Source organism: Mirounga angustirostris, unplaced genomic scaffold, assembly GCF_029215605.1.
Source record: "Mirounga angustirostris isolate CCGP_5_RB_7025 unplaced genomic scaffold, mMirAng1.0.hap1 SCAF_17, whole genome shotgun sequence".
NCBI classification, from domain to species: Eukaryota; Metazoa; Chordata; class Mammalia; order Carnivora; family Phocidae; genus Mirounga; species Mirounga angustirostris.
In genome coordinates, this window is record NW_026991725.1 from 39943650 (window position 1) to 39966353 (window position 22704).

The window sequence follows — 22704 nt, forward strand, 5'->3', positions numbered from 1 at the left end:
TGGCCAGGGGCTGCCGTGGGGGGAAACAGGGTGTTGTTTAGCAGGCATCAAGGTTCAGTTTTACAAGACAACTAGAGGTCTGGAAACAGGATGGTGATGGCTGCACATTAGGAACGTATTACTACCACTTAACCGCACACTTACATTAGAATGGGGGCCCGGGCACCTGGGTGGCTCAGTCGTTAAGCGTCTGCCTTCGGCTCAGGTCATGATCTCAGGGTCCTGGGATCGAGTCCCGCATCGGGCTCCCTGCTCCTTGGGAGCCTGCTTCTCCCTCTGCCTCTCTCTCTCTCTCTCTCTCTCTGTCTGTCTCTCATGAATGAATAAATAAAATCTTAAAAAAAAAAAAAAAAGAATGGGGGCCCAAGAAGGTACATTTAAAATGATCCCAAATATTCTGGAATTTTAGAAGACATAAGCTGAAGTATTTAGAGGTGTCTGCCATCAGGTCTGCTTCTAACTTACCAAATGGCTCAGGCGAAAATGTATTTACACACATTCACACATACAGGTAAAGCACAGATGACAGAATGTTAACTGCTGACTCATGATGGTTGGTAATCAGTATTCACTGACCTAGTCTTTCAACTTCTCTGTATGTTTGAAGATTTTTCATCATCAAAAGTTGGAAAAAGCAATTTTTTTAAATGCCACAGACCTGGGGGTGGGAAGGGCAGTCACACTCATGAGACTTTACAGCCACAATGTCTGCAGTTCTAGATGACAGGAGCTGTTAGGTAAGGGGTGCGGAACGTGGCGCGGGTGTGGAAGCCACGTGAACGCAGGGACGGCTGCAGCCCTGTGGGGAACAAGAGCCCCAAAGAAAAGACAGGAAGGCGGCGAGGGGAGTAAGAACATGATGTGGGAAGAAGTCTCACAGAGAGAAGAGGAAAAAGGCTAAAGAGAAAAATTCAGTACAGTCTGGTATACGGAACCCAACGGAAGAAAGTTTCCAGTGTGAGGGCAGGACTGACCACAACCAACAAGGCTGATGGACCCAAAGGACAAGAACTAGGGCATCGTTGGTAAATGCAGTAATTGGGAATCCACTAGTCCTCTGTGACCTTCAGGAGAGCCGTTGGCATCCAGTGGTGAGAGGCCAGGGAGAGGCTAAGGGGCTCGTGGGTTGTGAGGAAATGGAGCAGACAGCCCTCGCGAGCGGCGGAGTGCTGGGGTGCCCCCAAAGCATGCTGAGCGTAGGGAGAGACGCTCTTTCTTCTATTTGAAGATGATATCATCAACGTTCAGGGCCCTCAAACTCCCTTAAGTAATTAAACAGAGCAGACAAATAAGGGGATGCTTTCAGCATGGAGTATGTCTGCTCCTGATGCTCCTGGAAGCATGTGTCTGCTCCTTCCCACCTGCACCTAGGAGGGCCAGCAAGTCGTCCTGTGGAACACGCCGGTCACAACAGTGTCACCAACCGTCACCACAGCAGCAGCTCCCGCAAAAAAGATCAAAATTAAAACAAGGTGGAAAAACCTCATCAGAGCTGCTGAGTGTGAAAGACCAGCTCTCACTTGCAGGATGCAAGTGAAGAACACTCTTTTTAAGACCGCAGGAAATCTCTCCTGCTAGCTGGGGGTTTTGGTTTTATTATTGGATAGGATTGACGACTTTTTCTTTCTTTCTTTCTTTTTCTTTTTTTTTTTTTTTTTAGCACTACTTAGTACCTTTTTTTTTTTTTTTTTTTTGGTAAAGATGTTGGATAGGCAACAGCCTTGAAAGCACAACCTTCTCAGGCTTGGCGCCCAGCCACTGGGCAGGTGGAGCCTCAGAAGGAGCTATAGTTAAAAACACCAAAATCCTAGTAAATATAAGTGAGAGCATCTTGTAAATGAAAAGGCACATTTCCCTCTTTTGATTATCCATTTAAATAAGCACCCTCCCACCCCTATGCAGAAGCAGGCTAAGCTCTGGGCAGGGAAACTCTGAAAACTTCCGTCAGTCGAACAAGAGCACAGATCATGTCCTCCCGGTTAGAACTACAGGATGGCTCTTAAAAGAGATCACCCCAAATCCAACTCTGAGGGGACCACCAGGGGCAGCTGAAACCAATCCTGGGCCCAGCACTGTTGTGATGGTGATTCAGGTCACACCACTACAACCGCACCCCTTTTGAAAGTACTGGCCCCACAGAGGTTCCACTGGACTCCATGAGGCCCTTGGGTAAAACAGTTAAAAAGCAAAATTTCTCTAGATGGAATGGGAAAATTAAAAAAAAAAAGAAAGAAAGAAAGAAAAGAAAAGCAGGAATAACAATGAAGTGGGGATGGAGGGGGTGCAAAAGGACCTTTAATGTCCTAGAACAAAAACAAGGTGGAGAGCACAAATTCGGGGCAACTAAACGGGAAGGAACTGAGTGGCACTCAGCCTCTCTCCAAGGAGTCCTTCTGAACCTGTCTCATGACTCAGCATTCCCAGCGGGAGGGTGACAACAGCAGCAAGAGAGGGGACAGGTCTCTGGGGGCAGGAGGTGCAGCTGGATTTCCTAACACCATTTCTAAGACAACACAGAAATGCCAGTTCCTCAGACTTTTGGTCGGGGGAATAAACCAGTGTTGGAATGAATCACACTTATAGACACTGCTTTCATTCAACATCTAGGGGTACTCACAGGTTCTCTAGAAATAAAATGTGCTTTCTGACAATTACTTTGAGAATGACTATGGGGTCAGGGAAGGAAAGATGCAGAACAGAAGCACACCGCAAGTGCCAATCTAGTGTCTCTCCCATTCTGCTCCCCAGCGTGATCTCCCTCTGTCTTTCCACCCATCCCAACACCCTGTTCCTTTCTCTCTCCTTACCTGTGGTTACATCCTCTCCACTAAGACTTTCAAGTGTTTACAGACTGGATGATTAATGCCAACCACAGGGTCTGTGACTCATGTTTAATCAGGGTGCTTGATGCAGTAATGATCTATGAATCCTGAACTTAAACATTCTCAGGTGAGAGCAAACTACATTTACTTCAATTTGTAGTCAGGTTCCTCCACTTATTAGCAGTGTGACATCAGACAAGTTATTTAACCTTGCCCCCTCAGTCTCCTCTGAAATACACGGGTAATAATAGTACCTAATTCACAGGGTTGTTGGGAGCACTGAGTAACACAGTAAAGCACTGGTGCCTGGCACACACTACATAATGTCTGTCCTTATTATTATTTTAAAATACAAAAGCAACACTCTACCATCCTTGTAATTCATTCTTTTGGAAATTTCCAAAAGATGTCTTCCAAATTCTGGAAAATATACACACATATACATATATAGTCATCTGACATCCCGCCCCCCCCCCCCCCCCCCCCGCCAGGAGGTTAGTGGACTTTGGCAGGTATTACTTTAAACGTGCATAAAGTTTCAGAGGAGGGAAGTTCATGAGTATTTATAGAAGTAGCTTAATCTATCCACCAGGTCATGAGCAACAATGTGATTGATTAGTAGGAATTCCATCACCACTGAAACACACCCCGCTGGGGCATCTTTTGCCTCTGGAGGCGTGGCTCTCTGTGACGCACAGAAGTGATCTCCTGAAGGGGTGGGGCTGGCTCTGTCTGATGGACCTCAGGATGGTGGCTGCTAATAGCCAAGTGGCCATACCACCCAGCTACACTTCTGGTTCAGGCTTGTTTCAGGGGCTAGAAAGACAGATCTTGTCTTTTACTGCAGTGAGAAAAATGAGGCAGTGACTAGGCCAAGGTCATTCAGAGTAGGTGACGGCTGGGAAGAGCACCCGGGGGTTTTGACTTCCAATCACAGGACACAAACACACATCCCTCATCTGGTGAAAGTGCCCTTGAGTGAAGCGGCAAGTCAGACAGAGACATAATCAAGGCACTGAGTCCCAGGAGTTAGAAAGGGGGAACCAAAGGACAAAGAATAAAGTCACAGAACAGCTGTGCCAGTCTGCAAGTGCTGTGATCCTATCTGAATAAAATGCAATTAGATGCACTCAGTCCTGCATCTTGGTTAACCTTACATAATTTCTTCCTATTACATCACTAAGAACAATTGCTTTTAATGAGTCCAGCACCTGGACAAGTGAAGCAAGCAACCTTCACATGCTATGATGCTACATCTAAATAGTTTTCCCCAGGGAAATGCTGGCCTGAGTAGAAGCCAAAAATAAACTGAAAAGCCAATTCCTAAGGGACCTGTCATGAAGGATGCTACACACACACAGAGAGCCTCAGAAAAGCAGAGTGATCACAGACACAGCTTTAACTTAAAGACATTAAATCTCAAATCAGGAGAGACTCTGGATGTTGTGGCAACTTTAAGCAAAAGACAGCACACAAGAGATGGGAAAACTAAAGCATAAACAGGAAGCCCCCAAACTTGGACTGACAAACAGCAGTCTGTTCTCTTCCTAACAGGGGCCATTCTGTCCAACCATGACAGGTGGAGACCGGAAGGACCCACCATGTCTAGCCAGCGCTCAAGAAGGCAAAGAGACTGGCGGCATTTGGCTATATTCCAAAATGTTACTCAAGGATGGCCACTGAGAGGGAAGGGGTAAGTCACATAGAAGATCTCTGGGCAAATGGGAAAAGTTACAAGTGGGTAAGTCAGATGAAGGGGACAGGAGATTGAGGAAAGGAAGGAGCACAAGGTAGGTGCTTGTTTTAAGTCCTAAAGAAGCTTGGCTTTGGCTGCTGGAAGCTTCAGGAACTGGACCATAAATTCTGCAGTTTCAAGGAAGAGCTATTCATTTCTTTTTTTTTTTTTTAAGATTTTATTTATTTATTTGACAGAGAGAGACATGGAGAGAGCACAAGCAGGGGAGAGTGGCAGAGGGAGAAGCAGGTTCCCCACTAAGCAGAGAGCCAGATTCGAGGCTCGATCCCGAACCTGGGATCATTACCTGAGCTGAAGGCAGACGCTTAACCTACTGAGCCACCCAGGCGCCCCTACTTATTTTGTTTCTGTTGATAATTTTCATTGAAGTGGCCAGGAGGGGGTAGACCTTGTTGGCCAGCCTCTTCATCTCTTTATGAACTTGTTCATTAAAACTTAAGAGACTAGTATTAAGCCTTTACTCATTGCCCAACAAATTAACCTGAAAACTACAAAAATACTCCACAGCCTACTAAACACTCCACATTAAAAGGGTACTATTAAAAAAAATTCCAATAGGTGGCAGCTTTAAAAAGAAGTACGTTTCTCAATACTGTCACCACCTTATTCTATCAGTAACCGGGTTCTCAAATCTCATAACCAAATTAGTGATGGAGTAGGAATCAGAACCTAAATGCTCAGCCTTGGTCTAACGGTCTCTCCTTTACAGCACACTGTCACCTCCACAGATTTATAAGGGGTGAGAGAGGAGAAGAAAAAAATCTTCCTACCACTTCCTAGACTGCAAGGTCCCACCCAGCACCCTAGTTGGGGTCATCTGTGCCTAGGGCTCATGGTGACCTACAGCTACCTATCAGGTATACAACCCCCCACGCCCCCAAACAAACCTGCTTTCTTAATTCCTACAAGAACCAGGTCTTGCCATCCACAAATGGACACTACACGCCACCGCTCCCTAGAGTTCCTACGCCCTTTAGCTTTTGCTAAGCTCAGAAGCTCAGACACTCCAGTGGCAAAGGAAACACCACCACTGGAGCCACAGTGGATGTCAACAACTTCAAAGCAAATCACACGAGGGCAGGTTCAAAATGCATCCAAGCTGGTGCCTTCAACTCCTCTTCTATCTAATTCCTAGATAGGTATTTTAAGTCAAACTGGGTATAATTACACACGGCGGGAGGAGGCAGACAGAACATAACTGTAAATAAAGTTAACCACCAAAGTCAAGATGAACAGAAACAATAACTGATAAACACGGCAGCTCCCGGTAGCGGAGCTTGGCCTGCCCGCTGAGTCCCCAGGGCAGGAGGCCATGACACAGTGAAATGAGTTGCATTTCAAGAGTCACCAACCTCTAGAGAAGATGGTTAGGGAAAAACATTTTTCAAAAACCCACAGGAAGACATCAGCAGCCATTCGTTAGTTAGGACAATGCAGAAACACTGTATAAAGAGCAAAAATCTTCTCTTTCCGACGTAACACCACCAGTGGTAATTTTTAACAAGCATTCCACTATAAAAAGTACAATTTTCCACACGAACTTGAAATTTCTTCCTGAGTCAGAGCAGCTAATGCCTGATCCGCATTTCTCTGAGGGGAAGCCAGGGGTCCTGTATGCGGATTTCTGTGTCTGTGGATGTGTGCACATTGGAAGGAGAAACCCCTGCTGGTACCAAGTCACTCGTGCCACTAGGAAGTGGATCACAGGCTCTTCCTGGGAGTGGGGCCTTTTCCCCTGCCAAGAGCTGTTATCACAAACCCCCTTTGTAGCGTGGCAAGCCCTATTCCTCTGTGGCCTCTTCTCCCAGTGTGTGAGAAACCCAGATTAACTTCTCAAGTGCCCTCCCCTGAAATCAGACCTGTCAACAGCCCAGGCCCGATTCCTGCTTAGAAATGTTTTCTTCAAGGGGAGGAGGAGGAGGAGACGAAGAAGGTGTGAAAGATACAGGGGTGTGTGCGTGCGTGTGTGAATCACTGATAGGAATTCACACTCGGGAAAACAAGACAGAAGAAGCCACCAAACCAACCTTGGTTCAGGGTTTCAGGTTTAAGATGACAAACCCCTTTGTCTGTAAAACTGCAATATTCACCAGCCTCACCCCAACAGCGTAAGGGAGTCTGATGTTTGCCTGACAGCCTCAGGTCAGGAAAAAACCTTGGGTTTCCAAATGGGTGGCTCTTGTCCATCCATGGTTCCATAGTATTTTTTTTTTTTCTTCAAGAAGTCCAACTGCACTTGGGAGTCATCAATCCCAGTCGCAGCTGTCACATCCCCCCCACCCCGTACTATTAATATCACGGCTCTGATTGTTAATGATTTTACTCACAAAGTTCCCCGCAGCAATTAAAACAAGGCAACAAGGTAAAAAAAAAAGGGGGGGGCGGGGGGAGGGGGTTGGGTTCCTTTACCCATCATAACGCATTCTGTCATCTAGGGAACTTCTTGGGTTTTTATGCCGTCTGAGATTTTCACCTCTGTCTTTGCTTTGGAACGCCCACAACCCTTCCCCGCACGGACCCGGCACGGCCTTCCTTCCTGGATGCACAATGCAGCATGTAGCTCCTCGGGGGTCAGCAAAACGCCGCACTGGTGTAATGCCCAGCGCGCCCCAGAGCCTGAGGAGTTGCCCACTGTAGTGGGTCCACGTACAGAATCTTGAGGCCGACACCACAGCCCCGCAAGGCTTGGAAGTCCCTTCGCGTGGGGAAGCCCGGGGCCCGGCGGCCCGGGGCTGGTGCAATGACTTTGCACCGGAGCGTCCCCTCGGCGGAGGCTCGTCCTCTCGCCTCGGCCCACCGCGGCTGCACCATTCCGGCCAGCGCCTCGCGCGCCTCCCCTCCCCGGCCTAGGGCTCGGGCAGCAACTCGGTCCCTGCGTCGGCCCCCGCCCCGGCCCCGGCCCCGGCCCCGGCCCCCGCCCCGGCCCGCCGCACCTTGGTCTCCTTCACGTGCTGCTTGACTCCCTCCGGGTACCACTGGACGCGCACGTAGCCGCGGCGCAGCGGGCTGGCCCGGCCCTCCTCGTGGCCCGCGCCCCCCGCCTCGGAGCAGCCCGAGCTCCCGCGGCCCTCCTCCTCGCCCTCCGAGTCCGAGTCCTCGCCGTGGATGAGGCGCACCAGCCCGAAGTGCACCGAGCCGCGGTAACGGCCCGACACCAGGTCGTGAGAGAACAGCAGCCGCTGCGAGCCGGCTTCGGGGCCGGAGTCCGAGGACCGCCCGGAGGCCGAGTCCGGGGCGGGCGCCAGGGCGGGGGCCGCGTCCGGGGTCGGGGCCGCGTCCGGGGCCTGGGCGGGAGCCGGAGCTGCGGGCGCGGGCGCTGCGGGATCCGCCATAACTGCTCTGCGCGAGTCTCGGGCGGCGGCGGCGCGGCGCTGGCGGTGGCGGCGGCGGCGGCGAACGCGGCACGGGGAGGCGGGGCCAGCCGGCGCGGGGGCGGGGCCACGGCGCGCTGACGTGGCCTGCGTGCCGCCGTCGTCAAGGAACCGAGATGCGGTTGCTAGGAGCTCTGGCCTCGTCGCTGGGGGACGCTGGAGATGCTGCCGGGGACGGGGGGGGGGGGGGGGAGGGTGGACTTCGCGAGGGAGGGGCGGGGCCAGAGGGGGTAAAAGTTAGGGGAGCGGGACTGGGTGGGGACCCGGGAGGAGGAAGTGCAATGGGCACCGAGGGAAGGAGGAGGGGCCGAGGTGGGGCGAAGGATGGTCCGGAGACTGTCAACAACATTTAATGAGCCTCCTTGGCGTCTCCAGCCTAGTCCTACGCACTGGGAGGGGTAAGAAAGAGCAAGATACCGTCCCTGTCCTCTAGGTGTTTACAGCCTAGTTGGAGAGACAAAACATATACGTATTAAATAGCTAAAAAGCAACTCCAAGGCAGCTTGTCAGCAAGGCTATAAAAGATACAGAGAAAGAGCGTATCTGGAGTGTATTGTATTAGGAAATCACATGCAAAGCTTGGAAGGTCATGACCCCTCAGGGATGGGTCATGGGGTTGGTGAAGGAGGTCCAGAGAAAGATCAGAAAGATAAGCATTAGTGGCCTCTATGGTTTGGCTTTAAAACCATCTAGAGGGGCTCAAAGCTCCATGAGGCTTAGTATACGTGGCAAGAGGTGGGATGGTGAGGTAGTTAGCAGTGGGAGCCATGGTTGTTGCTGCCACTTACTAATCTTATAAAGGTAGGTAAGCTGATAAACTTCTTTTCACCTTAATTTTCTCATCGGTAAAATTGGGGTGATAATACCGTTGGCATCTCAAATGGCAACTGGGAGGACTGAAGGAAACAGAACAGTGCCTGACATACATTTCCCTCCAAAAAGCTTAACCATTACTATAATATTTCAGCCCTCCCTTCCTAGACTAAAATTCTAGACAGACAGAACTGTTATACTTACGGTTTGCTCCATATTGCTATTTTAAAATATACAAAGTAATTATACTAATGTGTCCCTTAAGTAAGTTCCAAAAGGTTTAGATAACATTCTCAGAGGACAGATTCGCAATGGGTTTGTTTTTTTAAAAAGATTTTATTGATTTATTTGACACAGAGAGACATGGGAGAGAGGGAACACAAGCAGGGGGAGTGGGAGAGGGAGAAGCAGGCTTCCCGCTGAGCAGGGAGCCTGCCTAAGCAGGGCTCAATCCCAGGATCCTAGGATCATGACCAGAGCCGAAGGCAGATGCTCAACGCCTGAGCCACCCAGGCACCCCTCAAATTCGTAATGGGTTGTTAGAAGGCAATTAAGAATACTTAGGCTATGGTCCTAACCTTTCTCAGTCAAATCATTTTTTTCCACATTTTCCTGCAAGACCATCAAAGATAGATTGGTAGGATGGTTCAATATTACAGTATTTGGGTTCTTTTTAAAAGGCAGGATCCCTGTTCTTTGAGTAGTTTACAGACTGCCAAGGCTATAGAACTATACTCCTGGAAAAATCCTAAGAACATGCATGAAGCACTGACGGCAGCCCGAGTATATAATGTGTCCTGAGCCAAGCACTTCGAGAATACTGATGTAATATTGGGGTTGGGGTGGTTGTCAATGGACCCAGATCTTAGACAACTCACATACTAAGGTATAGAAAAAAAACGGTGGCTAAATGACCTGAAGGGGAATTAGGATACAATTTAGGGGCAAAGCTGGGCTCACGAACCTCGGCCTTTCCATCCCAGACCACTGTGAAGAGTGGCCATCTGGAATCACTGCTGGGAGGACTCCGTTCCCCACTCCCTCCCCCATAAAGACCTGGCAGGCTTAACAGCAATAATGTAGTGGCTTCGGTTCCCTTAGCCCTGTCTCCTTACTCCCCTGATAACCTAACATTTATTGAGCACCTATTACTGACCAGGTGCTGTGCCAGACATATTCACATGTATTATCTTGTTATCCCAATTGTGGATATAGGTGTACGTTTTTTGGTTTGTTTTTGTTTTTGAAGTAAGCTCTAGGCCCAGCCTGGGGCTTGAACTCATGACCCCAAGATCAGGAGTCACAGGCTACACCGACTGAGCCTGAGCCAGCCAGGCTCCCCTGGATATAGGAGTATGTACCCCATTTTATCAATGAGGAAACAGGGTCCAGGAATTCAGAGCCTAAGCTCACAACATAGTAATCTGCAGACCAAGTTGGAATCCAGTTTTCCTGAGTCCAAGTGCAGGGGCTTTTCTAGTCCCTGGGTCTATCAGGGGATGGGGGAGGGGGCGAGCAAGTAGGGTGAAGGGGCAGGGCAATGCGGGCCCCAAATCGTTGATGTCAAAAATCCAAGTGGGTTTTGCACTGTACTCCAGCTTATGCGTGTGTTCGTTTTAATACAAAAGGAATGTCCTTCCTCCCTGATTGTTGAGTAAAATTGGCACACTCCAGGCAGACGTGCCATGTTTATTCTGTGGCTTCTTGTAATAATGGCTAATAATAGCTACCAGTTATTGAGCTGTAACTTAATACCAGGTACTATACTAAGTGCTTTACATAGATTATCCACCCTTACATAGATTAGTCCTCTGTGAGAGAGCAAGTATGAGCCCCCCTTTTGTGAAGGTTCATGCCCACGCTGGGCTGCGCCCCTCCCCCAGGAAGCTGCTAGGTTGTAGGTAAGAGCCCTCGGTTTCAAATGCTGATCTCTCCCTTACTAACTAAACCCCTTTTGAGCGTGTGGGTCATGTCTTAGGTATGCGTGTTGCCCCAGTGCCTAGTACAGTGCCTGGTACAGACTGGCTGCTCAGTGATGTACCATACCGGGGGCGGGGGGGGTCAAAGGCCTGAGATTCCTGTCCCTCCATTTGGTCAGTTTCCCGTCCTCCCCCCTATACACCCAAGGAGCTGCCCCTGCTATCTCTCAGCCTTTTTTGTCGCCCCCAGTTTGAGCTGTATCAGAGTCCTTTTAGAAGAAGGCTCAGTACGTTCCTCCCCACCTCACTCAGACCTGAGATGCTCCAGTCAAGGTTTGACCCCTTCCCAGTCCCCGAGCCCCCAACCACAGTCTGCACACCCAAGCTGGTGAGTGGGGTGAGCTGGGATGGGAGCATTGGCTCAGTTTATAGTTTCATAATTGCTGAAAGAAAAAAAAAAAAAAAAACTTCATTCCCCAGTGGAGAAATCCCTCCTCTCGTGGCCCCAACACCCAGCCCTCCTTGGAGAATAGAGATTCTTCTCTGGGGAATTTTGCTTATTTACAGATATGCCTGCCAGAAACTGAGCCAGTCTGGCCACTCCCCTTGCTAAGGGGCTGGCAGGGTACAGGAGGCAGCAGGGCTGGCTGCTGATCTCTGGGAAGCAGGCCCTGTCTTATCCCTATCTTAAACGGCCACTGGTTTAAGAAGTGTGCTTGGGTCTCAGGGCCTCACACTGCCTCATGGGGGAGCCCCAGCCCGCTTGGCTTCTCCAAACTTCCCTGTGCGAGAGAATCCAGATGGGCCCAGAGAACTCCTTCTACCCTGAGGTGCCTGCTTGCAGGCTCTAGGGTGCCTTCAGCACCGGGGTCTTCAGCTAGGAAGGTGGAGTGGGAGGGGAGCTACCCTGGGGGGCCGTCGCTAGCCTACTTGGAGAAATGCCCCTGCCTGAGGCTCCAGCTGGTGGCTGCTCAAGAATCATGGGCTTTTGGAAATAAACGGGTCCTTCTTGCCCCTGGAGCCTTACCCCTTTTTGTGTTGATGCCCTGGGAGAACCGTGGGATTTGCCCGAGATCACCCTGCAGTACGGTCAGGATTAGGACCCAGATGGGCCGGCCCTGAGCCATTCTCACTCCTGACTCAGGAATGGTTGCAATCCACGGGACAAACTAGTTTGTGCTGGGGGCACCAGTGAAAAGGTTGAACAGTAAGTGAGAGCCCAGGTTTGGCAGGTGTACTCTGTTTCCCTCCTTCCTTCGGATACAGGGGCCAGGGACAGCACATCCCCTGGGGCCAGCTTGAAGAACAGTGGGGCTGCAGTCACTCCACCATTCCCACTCTTCACCACCAAGTCCCAGATCGCCAGGGCCTTCCCCTCAGCACCAACTCATGGATACTTCCTGGATGGCCAGCCAGATGTCACAAACCCATTTCCCCCAAACCCGTGTCTTCTCCCAGACTCCTCATCCAGGTTGATGGCAGCATCACTTACCTGGGTACCAAGCTGGCCACCTGAGGGTTAATCCTTGATCTGAAGTGCCACATGCGATCAAAGCCCAGGTCATGGCCCCTCTACCCTCTTTCCAGCCCCCTCAGGTCCAGAGCGGCTCCCCTGGGGGCCGCTCCATGGGGAGATAGGGGGGTGCCGTGGTGCTGTGGTGCTGTGGCTAGGAGTGGGGTTCCAGAATCAATGGACCTGGGTTTGAGGCCTGTGATAGATACCATTGACTCACTATGTGACCTTGGGTAAGCTATTTCACTTCCCTGAGACTCAGTTTCCTTTCTGTGAAATAGGAGTAATAACAGTACCTACTTCCTAGGGCTGTTGACAATGTAACTGGCATGGTCAATATATGGTGCTTTGTGTAGGGCCTCTTCAGGTAGTGGGGCCTGATAAACATTACCTGCTGGTATGAGTTCATCCCCATCTCTCGCGCACACCAGGGCCGTAGCCTCCTTCCCCTACCCCCACCGCCGCCTAATCCATCCACCACCTTGTTCCTGGGGACATTGAAAATGCAAACAGGATCATCCAGCTTCTTGGCTTACCATGTCTCTGGGGCTCTCCTGGTCCAGCAGAGAATGACACGGTAGCCCTTCCGGAATTGATCTTCTCTACCTACCTCTAACCCTGTGTTCCAACTCAACGCCCTGCACACATGCTCCGTGCTCCAGCCTTGGCCACTTCCTTCAGGACCCCAATTTTTGGTGCCTGGTGTCTTTTCCCTTGTTCGCCACCTGCCTCTAAGTTTTTATGCCTCGACTTCAACTCCTGTTTTTACCAAAAGAACTCCTTTTCATCTCACAAAACCCAGATCGGGCCTTCTTATCTATGATGTCCTCCAAGCACCCCGTTCCCCTGATTATTTCCCCCACTTACCTGGTAATACCTGTGGGTTGTATTTTTTCCCCTCTGTGATACCCTTCTTCATCTTCGTACCCCAGCATCCAGCACAGGTCTGACCCATAGTGCGTGCTCCAGAGATTTTTGTTGAGTGAACAAAACCAGCCGACTTCTCCCAATGGTTCGAAATGTGTCAGCAAGACTCCGGGACGCCTCTGTCTTTCCTCAAGTCCCCTGCTGTCCATGTTTCCTAGATATGGAGAGGAGTATACACATAGGCCACACGTGTGCGTGAGCACACACACACTCTAGTTCTCTCTCTGGCCTTTAGCCTCTAGATCTGGGCTACCTGTTGGGCTAACCCCTAACCACACGTAGCTCTTGAGCACTTAAAATGTGGCTCCTCTGAACTGACATGTGTTGTAAGTGTAAGATATACCCTGAATTCTGAAGACTTGCTTGCAAAAAGAAGAATCTAAAATATCTTCTTAATAATTTTATATTGATTACTTGCTGAAATGTCAGTACTTTATATGTATTAGGTTAAATAAAATATATTATTAAAATCAAGTTCACCTGTTTCTTTTGGCTCTTTTTAATGTGGTTACTATAAAACGAAAATCACATTATGGGCTCACATGACCTTTCGGACCGCAGGGCTCCTGATGCTCAGGGAGCCGTAGGTCCCTTCTTTCTCCAGGAGGTGGCGATCCCTCCCTGCCTTTGACACCTTCGTTCCAGAAAGGTCTGGAAGGTTCCTGAGGAAACAGCCTGTGTCATATGTCAGATATTGAACCCCAAATAAGGACAGGGCTCCACTCAGCCATGCAGTGAAACCAGCCTATTTACGCAAATAAGGCTTCAAAATAAATCCACAGGAAGTCAAGAAGCCAAATGCCATCCTTCTCAACAGAAGAGTCAAGACCTAGTTGATAGCTACTCTGGGGGAGGAGGGGGCACATGGCCCACTTTCAATATGGTCTCTGTTTTCCAGGCGTTTATAAAGCCTGTTTGGGAGATGGGCGTCAGCGGATACTGTATGCACAGCCTGAGTCCACGTCCCAATCCCCGGGACCCTTCCCCCAGCTGCCCGGCACTGGCTGCTGAGCTTCACAGCTTTGGTACCTTTCCAGGGATTGCCCTTGGCTGAAAGAAGGTGCCTCACCTCTCCAATGACTGTCCTTAAGGAGGAACAAAGCCTGGCCCTCTCACCTCCATTCAGGATACCTGGGAAGGGGCACCCCAGCTTCAGAGCTTCTGGGATCAGCCGAGGTCTCCACTGGAACTGGCTCTTTACAGTTTAACGTCCTCTGCCCACCTCTGCTGACCTTGCTCCCTGATGGCACTTCCAGTAAATGTCTTCATGCAGATCTGAGTCTTTAAGTCTATTTCCTGGGGAATCTGACCCATCACCATTGGTGCTAAGTGTGGTGTTAAGGAACAGACTCTAAATGGGATTCTAGAGCTGGATCACCTGCCTGTTAATGAGGATCCCCACCAGTAGCGGGAGGTGTAATATTCTGGGCCCTAGCACACTACAGTGGTGCAATCATTACAACTTTTGTGGGCAGTGAACCAGTGGAAGGAACTGCGGTAGTGGTGAATAATCTCAGGTGTATGGGAGAGCAATCATTATAAGGACCATGGGACCTCATGACTATTGTTGGGGGCGGTCACACTGGAGAAAGATAGCGAAAAGCCGCGGGTGATGGGTCACCACTCGAAGGCTCAGTATAAAAGCCAGAGGGTCTCCTTGGCAGCATGTAATGAAACTTACCTCCTGAAGTCAGGGACCAGAGAAAAATAGAGTCAGGTTCTGGACTTAATAGGGGACGCAGGGCCCTAAAAGAGGTTGAATCCCCAAACTTAGTGAGTCAGCTATGTCAAGAAGGACCCTAATTGGGAAGAGGGGGAACTCTGAGACATCCGGGGAGATCTGGGTCACTGGACTCAAAAATCTCAAAGCGCCAGGTTCTCCTTGAGCCTTCTGGACCCTCACAGCTGTGGCCCCCTCCTATGTGGCCCTCTCGTGCCTGTGACAGGTTAGTGCTTTCTCCTTGCTGGAAGACAAAACTCTTCCTTGTGAGACAAGTGCCAACCCTCCCCCTGCCCCCGCCCCAATGATCTATGCCATCTCCCCTCTTTGCCCCAGATCAACAGCTGGGTCTAAATCACAACTTAACTCGGCTGGTAGTGCATGCTGGGCCACCGAAAGGGAGAAAAAGGCTGTACCGGGAAGGGACTGCAGGTCCTGGCCAACGGTGCCGACAGGAGCTGGGAGAATGTGGGACTGGAGTCAAGGATACTGGGTCGAGAGAGGCAGAACATTAAGTTGGACGAGAGTGTTATTCTGGGAACACTCTTCCCCGCCACAGGATTTATCACCCTGGCAAGGCCCCCGGAAGTTGGTGCTAGCATTCTGCTAGGGCAGCTCTTTGCAGCTTGGCGAGAGTGATCCAGAGCACCCACCCCTTGGCTGGCAGGATTGCCCTCTGCTCAGGAAGCTGCCTCACCAAGGTCAACGCAGGGCGGAAGGGTCTGCCCCCTGCCTCAGGCTGGGTGTCTCTGAAGGGCTTCTTGGCTCCTGAGCTCTCACAAGATGGGCTGAGGCCTCTGTGGCAACCACATCCACGTGACTGCCTTCTCCCTCTGCCCAAGGCTGCTTCCCCTGCTCCCTGGTGAACCTCCTGCACGCAGTCCTCCATCTCGCTTTCTGTTTCCTGGGAAACCTGCCTGTAAGAGACGAAGGTTGAAAAGGTAAATACAATTGGGCAAAATGTGCTCAGTGCCAGGTGTATGGGGCAGACCTTAGGTCCAGGGAAGGAGTTGAGAGAAGGAAACCACCCTCAAAACCACCACAAAATGCAACTAGTCGTGCGGACGCCGTAACAGAGAGCTGCCTTCCCTGCCCGTTACGGCCTTCCAGTGGCTCTGTGTGGAAAGTTGGGGTCTCAGAAACATCATCAGAGTGTCTCTGGGCCCCGTCTCTCAGGGCGCCCACCTCTCAGTCTCCTCCAGGTGGACTCCCCTGGGCCCTGCAGTGGGAACCGAGCAGTTGTCATGCTGAGGGAAGGAGGAGAGAGAAGCAGGGGCTCCCGGAGGTCCTGGGCCCCGGGTGGATGCTCACCGCCATGCGGGGCCAGGCTCTGCAGTTTGTCAGAGTTGCTGCAGGCTGGGGGCCAGTGGTGGTGGCGGGGGAGTGGGGGAGGGAGGGAGAACATGGGGGCTGCCCCAGCCATGCCAAAGGGTCAGTGTATCTTTTTTTTTTTTTTAAAGATTTTATTTATTTATTTGAGAGAGAGAATGAGAGACAGAGAGCACGAGAGGGAAGAGGGTCAGAGGGAGAAGCAGGCCCCCCGCCGAGCAGGGAGCCCGATGTGGGACTCGATCCCGGGACTCCAGGATCATGACCTGAGCCGAAGGCAGTCGCTTAACCAACTGAGCCACCCAGGCGCCCCGAGTCAGTGTATCTTTAACAGATGACCTCTGCTCTGTCACCATGAGGCTGCTCCCCCTCCGAAGAATAGACATCCCTTAGCTTCCCTGTGGCGACATGCAGCCCCTCAGAACACTCTTCCTATACCGAGACCTCCGTTGTCTACTCGATCGTGAGGACCGCCACCTCTGTGCCCGTCATCCTTGCTGCTTCAGGTCGTTAGTGGGATAGGGGCTCGGCTGGCTCAGAGGTGAGGCTGTGCTGGGACAGGTGGGGAGTTAGGTAACACGGCCCTCTGGAGGGGATCTCTGTGTGCCTTGCACAACCTGGCTCTAAACTATCATAGAATGTTCTGGAGCCCTCAAGCAGGAGCCAAGCCACAGCCTGTGGTTTGCTTGGGACCAAAGAGCCTTGTGGGAGAGAACTGGAGCCCAGCCCACAGCTGTCATTCAGTCGTGCGTGGACCTGTCTGGTGGACTGGGAGGCCAGGATGGAGGGAGTGAGGGTAGCACCCCTAAGGGGAGTGGTGCTGGGAGAAGAAGTGTGGTATGGAGGCCAATGGGCAGAATCAGAGCTGGGGAGCAGTGGTTATTACAGGACCCTTTCCAGGGAGCTGGTGCTGGAAGGAGAAGACTGGAATAAAGAGCAAAACTGTATCAATAGGGGGCCTGACAAAAAGTACCCCTGAGCCAATGATCCCCACGCGGGACAATGGGTTACACTGACTCTCTATCAGATACACAGCCTCACCTCTGGTTCTGCTGTGGGAGCGTCTGCAATGTCCCCTGTGATGCCTCTCAGATAGATGGTACTCTTCTCTGCCCCCCTGAGCCTGGCAGAGCCTCAGAACCTGCCCATGAGGATGGTGTTCCAAGGGCCACACGGGGCACTGGTGCTCTAAGATGAGTCTGTGCCTCTGAGGGAAGTCCATTTCTCTCCAGAGGCCCCTGGTGGGACCCATATTGTTCCAACCTCATCTTGGCAGAGTCTTCATGTCATTGGCAGGAGTTCCAGCCCGGGGGGTGGGAGGTGGGAGGTGGGAGGGGGTGGGGGGAGGGGTGGGGGGAGGGGGGCTCTTGGTCTGTTTTACATGCTAGAGTTCCACCAAAGACTCCACTTGCAAAGGGGTACAAAGGTTTGAACCCCTGCTCTATGCACATGGCTAGCTGGGCACACTCTTTCCCCACAAGAAAGACAAATAGGATGCCAAATTACAGCTCAGAGAATGTGCACTTCTTTTTTTTTTTAAATAAACTCCACACCAACGTGGAACTCGAACTCATGACCCAGAGATCAAGAATCACATGCTCTACTGACTGAGCCAGCCAGATGCCCCTAAAAATTTCTCTTTTAATTTAAATAAAGTTGACATATAATGTTGCATTAGTGTGAGGTAGAAAACAGAATTTTGGATAAACAATTTTTTAGTAAAAGTATGCCCCAAATATCACATGGGACAGACTTATACTTAAAAAATTGTGGGTTGCCTGGCTGTCTCAGTCTGTGGAGCATGCAACTCTTGATCTCGGGGTGGTGAGTTTGAGCCCCACGTTGAGTGTAGAGATTACTTAAAAATAAAATCTTAAAAAAAAATTGTTTACCTGAAATTTGAATTTCACGGGGCTTCCTGCATTTTTATTTGCTAAATCTGGCAACCTCATTCACAAGGTACATCTCCTGAGGCCACTCTGTTGGTCAGATGAATTTGATGACAGCCCCTGGGGGAGGATGCCCTGGTGTCAGGACCCAGTTAGTGTTCTGAAATGCCTTAGCAGATTATCACTCAGCAAGGCTGGGACTAGAAACACATGCAGTCACTCTCGTTGTTAGTGTTTGACTTTTTTTTTTTTTTAAGATTGTATTTTTGGGGTGCCTGGGTGGCTCAATCGGTTAAACATCTGACTCTTGGTTTTGGCTCAGGTCATGATCTCAGGGTCGTGGGATCGAGCCCCACATTGGGCTCCCTGCTCATCGGGGAGTCTGCCTCTCCCTCTCCCTCTGCCTCTCCCCCTGCTCAAGCTCTCTCTGTCTCTCAAGTAAATAAATAAAATCTTTAAAAAAAAAAAAAAGAACAGAATGTTATATTACCGGCACCCCAGAAGCCCCCCTTGGACAGCCACTGCCTCCAACACATAGACAGAATCCATGGACTCAGAACCGCTCTTGTCTGGGGGCTTCTTTCATTCCCTGTGCCATGTGTCCTCATGGTCGTTTGCTCTCACAGCTGGATGATCCTCCATTTTGTGTCTATTCCATAATCCCTTACTGCCAATGGTCATTTGGGCTGTTTCCAGCTGGGGAACCTTCTAGCTCTATTGGTGTTTGAGTGGGATTGCTGGTCCCAGGGCATGAGTCCAGCTTTAGCGGGTGCTTCGAAGTCTTCCAAAGTGGCAGCCGCACCCCCTTGGGGTTATTTAAGTACCTCAGTGTAATGGCAGGTGTGGGAGACTAGGCAGGGTACCGGGGGGATGGGAGGAGGGTGTGAGTTGCTAAGGACCTCTTGCTTGTTTGGGTTGGTTTTTGCTACAGGGGACCAGCTGGTACGCAGGAGGATTTGACTCTCACTTCTGGATCTGGGGATTTTCTCCAGAGCACTCTGGAAAGAGGTATGCTTAGTTGCATCCATGGAGGAGGTAATTTATGAGGGCAGGATGTAGAGGGGTTTGTCTGGTGTTCAGGGGCTTGCCTCCGTCTACACAGCAAGGTCCGAATACTGCCTGCCTCTCCAGTCTCTCTGGCTCCAGTAGACGACACATCCTAAGAGCCAGATTTGGGCATCCCCTCCCAAGGCCGATGGGTCACTCACTGGTTCCCCCCGGCTTTGGTAGACCCTGACTTGAGGATACAGTCTGATGATTGGTAGAACTGTGAAGACGTGTCCCGGCCATTTGGAAAATCCACGGGGCCTAACAGCCCTGGTGGGAACAGCGTGATGCTTGGAGACATACATGCGGTTGCCTCTCCTGCCCCCCTACGACTTGCTGGGAGGCTCTAACCAGGTAATTCAGCCTCTCTGAGCCTCGGTGTCCTCTGTAAAATGGGGTTAATATTCACTGGGCTCTCATGTGGGTTAAAGGATATTCTTTCCTGAGGCTCAGCCCATAGCAAGGGCTGCAAATGGTAGCGCTCTTGGGCTACAGGGGCTGGAAGGACACTCCGAGCTGAGCGTGTCCAAGCGTCTGGAGCACAAAGGGTGAATGCCTGGCCCAGCCAGGCAAAGCCGGAACAGGGATTAGAGCTGGACCCCTGAGGTTTAGCCCTGTGCTCTTCCCCCGGATTCTGGGCCCTCAATCAATCACTTAATCCCCTGCGCATCCAGTGTGTCACACCGATGTTTGACCCTCCGCAGGCAGGGTCACAGCCTGCTGGTTTTGTCCTGCTGGCGTAACATGGAGGCGGGGCGGGGGTTATAAATCTGGGAGCACATCACATGTCCCCCAGCGACACCCACTGCAACAGCCACGCAGCCCAGAGTCCCAGGCTTCCCTGGCTCCCGCGCCTGCAGACGACCTCCAGCGTGAGTGGCTCTGCGGTGGGAACGTTGAGCCCCTGCTCAGAGTCCTGGTACGTGGGCCTCCCCATCCCACCCTCCCACCCCTGGCTCCCGGCCTTTAGGAACAGGAGCTACTCTGCTTGGGGCTTCTGGGCATAGGGAGAAAAAGTGGAGGAGGGAGGGCAAGGCAAATATGGAAGAATCTGCAAGAGCATCATGGGAGATACAAAGTGCCATAAGGACATAGTCAGATGCCCTCCTGGCCCGCTCCTCCCTACCTCCTCAGACTCCCCCGATCCTCCCGATGCCCTAATGTGTGCGTGGTCCAGTCTGAGGCCATCTGAGTAAACGTGAAGGCTCCCTGAGGACCCACTTTGATTAAGGGTCTTTTTCTCCAGGGCCTACAGCTGATGCTGCCTAAAAAGCTGGAGCCTTAGCATCCTACACCCAAAGAACTGGCAAGTCCCCTTCTGGGCAGGTGAGTCAGACCGACCCACCCCGCTCATCGTCGTGCTAGACGTGGTCGGTGGTCACCCCTCCCACCTCGGGCGGCAAGCCATGTTGGGGTGCCTTGGGCTCCATGGGGCCCTGCCCACCCCTCCCACTGCCTCCTGGGACCTAGATGTACCTGGAGGGCAGTGAGGCCAGGATCTGGAGGTTTGGAAGGGCCGCTCTGCGGGTACTTCTGGCTGAGAGGGAGAGATGGGGAGACGGCACCAACATTTACAGCCCCCAGAATCCGCACTGGGACTCGCTCACAAAAGAGGCAAGGTGCACCGTCACCCTGGCCTGCCCCTATTGGAGTTGAGGACCATACCCCTGACCCTCACTCCTCTCCAATAGGTGCTGGGAGGGCCCTTTTAGGCGACGAAGGCTGCTTCTGAAGTTGGGGCATCCCAAGGAGGCACCGGCAGCCGAGATGTCCACACAGAGCACTGACGACCTGGAGCCCAAGGCCTTGGACCTGCAGCCTGGGATCCCAGAGGCCCCAAACCATGAGCAGCGACGGCGCCACACGCTTCCCGCCAGTGAGTTCCGCTGCCTCACTCCGGAGGACGCTGCCAGTGTGTTTGAGATCGAGCGCGAAGGTGAGCAGGCCCCGCAGCTGCCCTGTGGGGAGGAGCCCCTGTCCTTGGTGGCTGGGTCCCCAGAGGATCAGATTGGAGGTGTATTTCTGTGTGTGCGCAGGCATGCATGTTCAGGAAAGCGGGGATGGGAACAGCCCTGAATCCCGTTTTCCTGCGGGCGAGAGCGGGTGTGGGGGGGGTGGGAGACCCCACCTGGGCTTCTGAGCAGATGCTTGGTGTGCAGTGGCCAGTGGCATGTGGCATGGTGACCACTGAGTCACCTGCCGTGCCTCCTCCTGCAGCCTTCATCTCCGTCTTGGGCATCTGCCCCTTGCATCTGGATGAAGTCAAGCACTTCCTGACCCTGTGTCCAGAGCTGTCCCTGGGCTGGTTCCAGGAGGGCTGCCTCGTGGCCTTCATCATCGGCTCACTTTGGGACCAGGAGAGACTCACTCAGGTGAGGGCAGGATGGGGCTGGGACGCTCGGCCGCTGGAAAGCCTCTGGAAGGGGGGCTGTCTCCCCCAGGCCCTGGCTTCTCCTGCTCGGGTGGAGGCAGAGGAGGCCAGGGGCTGGAGTTTCTTCCTCTGGTCCTCTCCCGGGTCAAAAGGACTCACCTCTTTGGGGCTCAAAGGCCTTCATGAAGGGTCCTCCATGGGGTGGAGGGTAGAGTTCCCAATCTGGGGCCCTCCACGGCTGGGAAGGGAGCCCCGCCTGCAGGCCCTCGGGAAACACTTGCTCTTGGCCGGGTGGGGGCAGTTTGGGGGGCAGGTATGGGCCGAGCTGGACCTGGACTCACAGCCCTGCTTGTTTCCAGGAGTCACTGACGCTGCACCGGCCCGGGGGCCACACTGTCCACCTGCACGTGCTGGCCGTGCACCGCGCTTGCCGGAGGCAGGGCAAGGGCTCCACGCTGATGCGGCGTTATCTGCAGCACGTGGGCGGTCAGCGAGCGGCGCGCCGGGCCGTGCTCATGTGTGAGGATGGGCTGGTGCCCTTCTACCAGAGGCTCGGCTTCCGCCTCACGGGCCCGTGCGCCATCACCCTGGGCTCACTCACCTTCATGGAGCTCCAGTGCTCCACGCAAGGCCACGGCTCCCTGCGCCGGAACAGCGGCTGCTGACGCCTGCCGTCCCCACGGTGCCCACAGCCACCCGGCCCCGGTGTCCCCTTCTCTCCCCAGCCCAGGCTGGATGCCCAACCGTGCCAGAGGTGGGGCTGGGTTGGTAACTGGGGACGGCAGGAGGTGTCCTGCGACCCGCCTCGGTGACCCTGTTGTTCTCAGGAACTGATGGTGGACCCTCTGGGCAGGCAGCCTCCTCGCCTCATGTGAGGTCCCTGGTGCTCAGGCCCTTATTCTCCCCAGCCTCAGGGATTTCCCTTCTCGTCCTCAGCCCCAGAATGGGGGGTAGCTGGGAGCAGGGAAGTGCAGGGGTTACCTCCCAGCTCCCCCCATGTGCCCCCCACCGCTCGCCTCGGACACCCTGGGTCCTCTTCGCTCTAATAAAATAGTTGTGCTTCATAACCTCCTGTGGCTTCTTGTGTGGGGTGAGGGTTGCGGGGGAGGCACAGTGAAGGGATAAGGTCTGTGTCTTCCCCCTGCCGCCGTCTCTGCCGGGAAAGCCAGCCCCTCACTGCCCCTGGGGTCCAAGGATTTGACCCGGCCCTCTCAAGGGACCCCCTGA

The 22704-nt window shown here is 52.5% G+C and overlaps 2 protein-coding genes across 8 annotated transcripts in view; one reads left to right on the forward strand and one right to left on the reverse strand.

The window, feature by feature from the left end:
* The window catches only part of UBE2O (ubiquitin conjugating enzyme E2 O), a 53721-nt gene extending 45736 nt beyond the window's left edge, over positions 1-7985 (reverse strand). For all 3 annotated transcript variants that reach the window (XM_045888406.3, XM_045888405.3, XM_045888403.3), the window contains exon 1: positions 7512-7985. In XM_045888406.3, the coding sequence (XP_045744362.1) occupies positions 7512-7910 (399 nt within the window). In that variant the 5' untranslated portion in view covers positions 7911-7985. The remainder of the gene's footprint in view (positions 1-7511) is intronic.
* Positions 7986-15472: 7487 nt separating this feature from the next.
* Positions 15473-22532, forward strand: AANAT (aralkylamine N-acetyltransferase). 5 transcript variants are annotated; one of them, XM_045888401.3, is made up of 9 exons: positions 15473-15782; positions 16505-16711; positions 18991-19067; positions 19290-19460; positions 19811-20025; positions 20353-20432; positions 20798-21042; positions 21324-21478; positions 21837-22532. In XM_045888401.3, the coding sequence occupies exons 7-9, from the start codon at positions 20874-20876 to the stop codon at positions 22140-22142; spliced, it is 630 nt and encodes a 209-aa protein (XP_045744357.1). In that variant the 5' UTR covers positions 15473-15782; positions 16505-16711; positions 18991-19067; positions 19290-19460; positions 19811-20025; positions 20353-20432; positions 20798-20873; the 3' UTR covers positions 22143-22532. The 5 variants fall into 5 exon arrangements, with proteins under 5 accessions (XP_045744357.1, XP_045744354.1, XP_045744356.1 ...); XM_045888398.3 differs by lacking the exon at positions 16505-16711; XM_045888400.3 differs by lacking the exon at positions 16505-16711 and having other exon boundaries at positions 19921-20025.
* Positions 22533-22704: the final 172 nt, after the last annotated feature.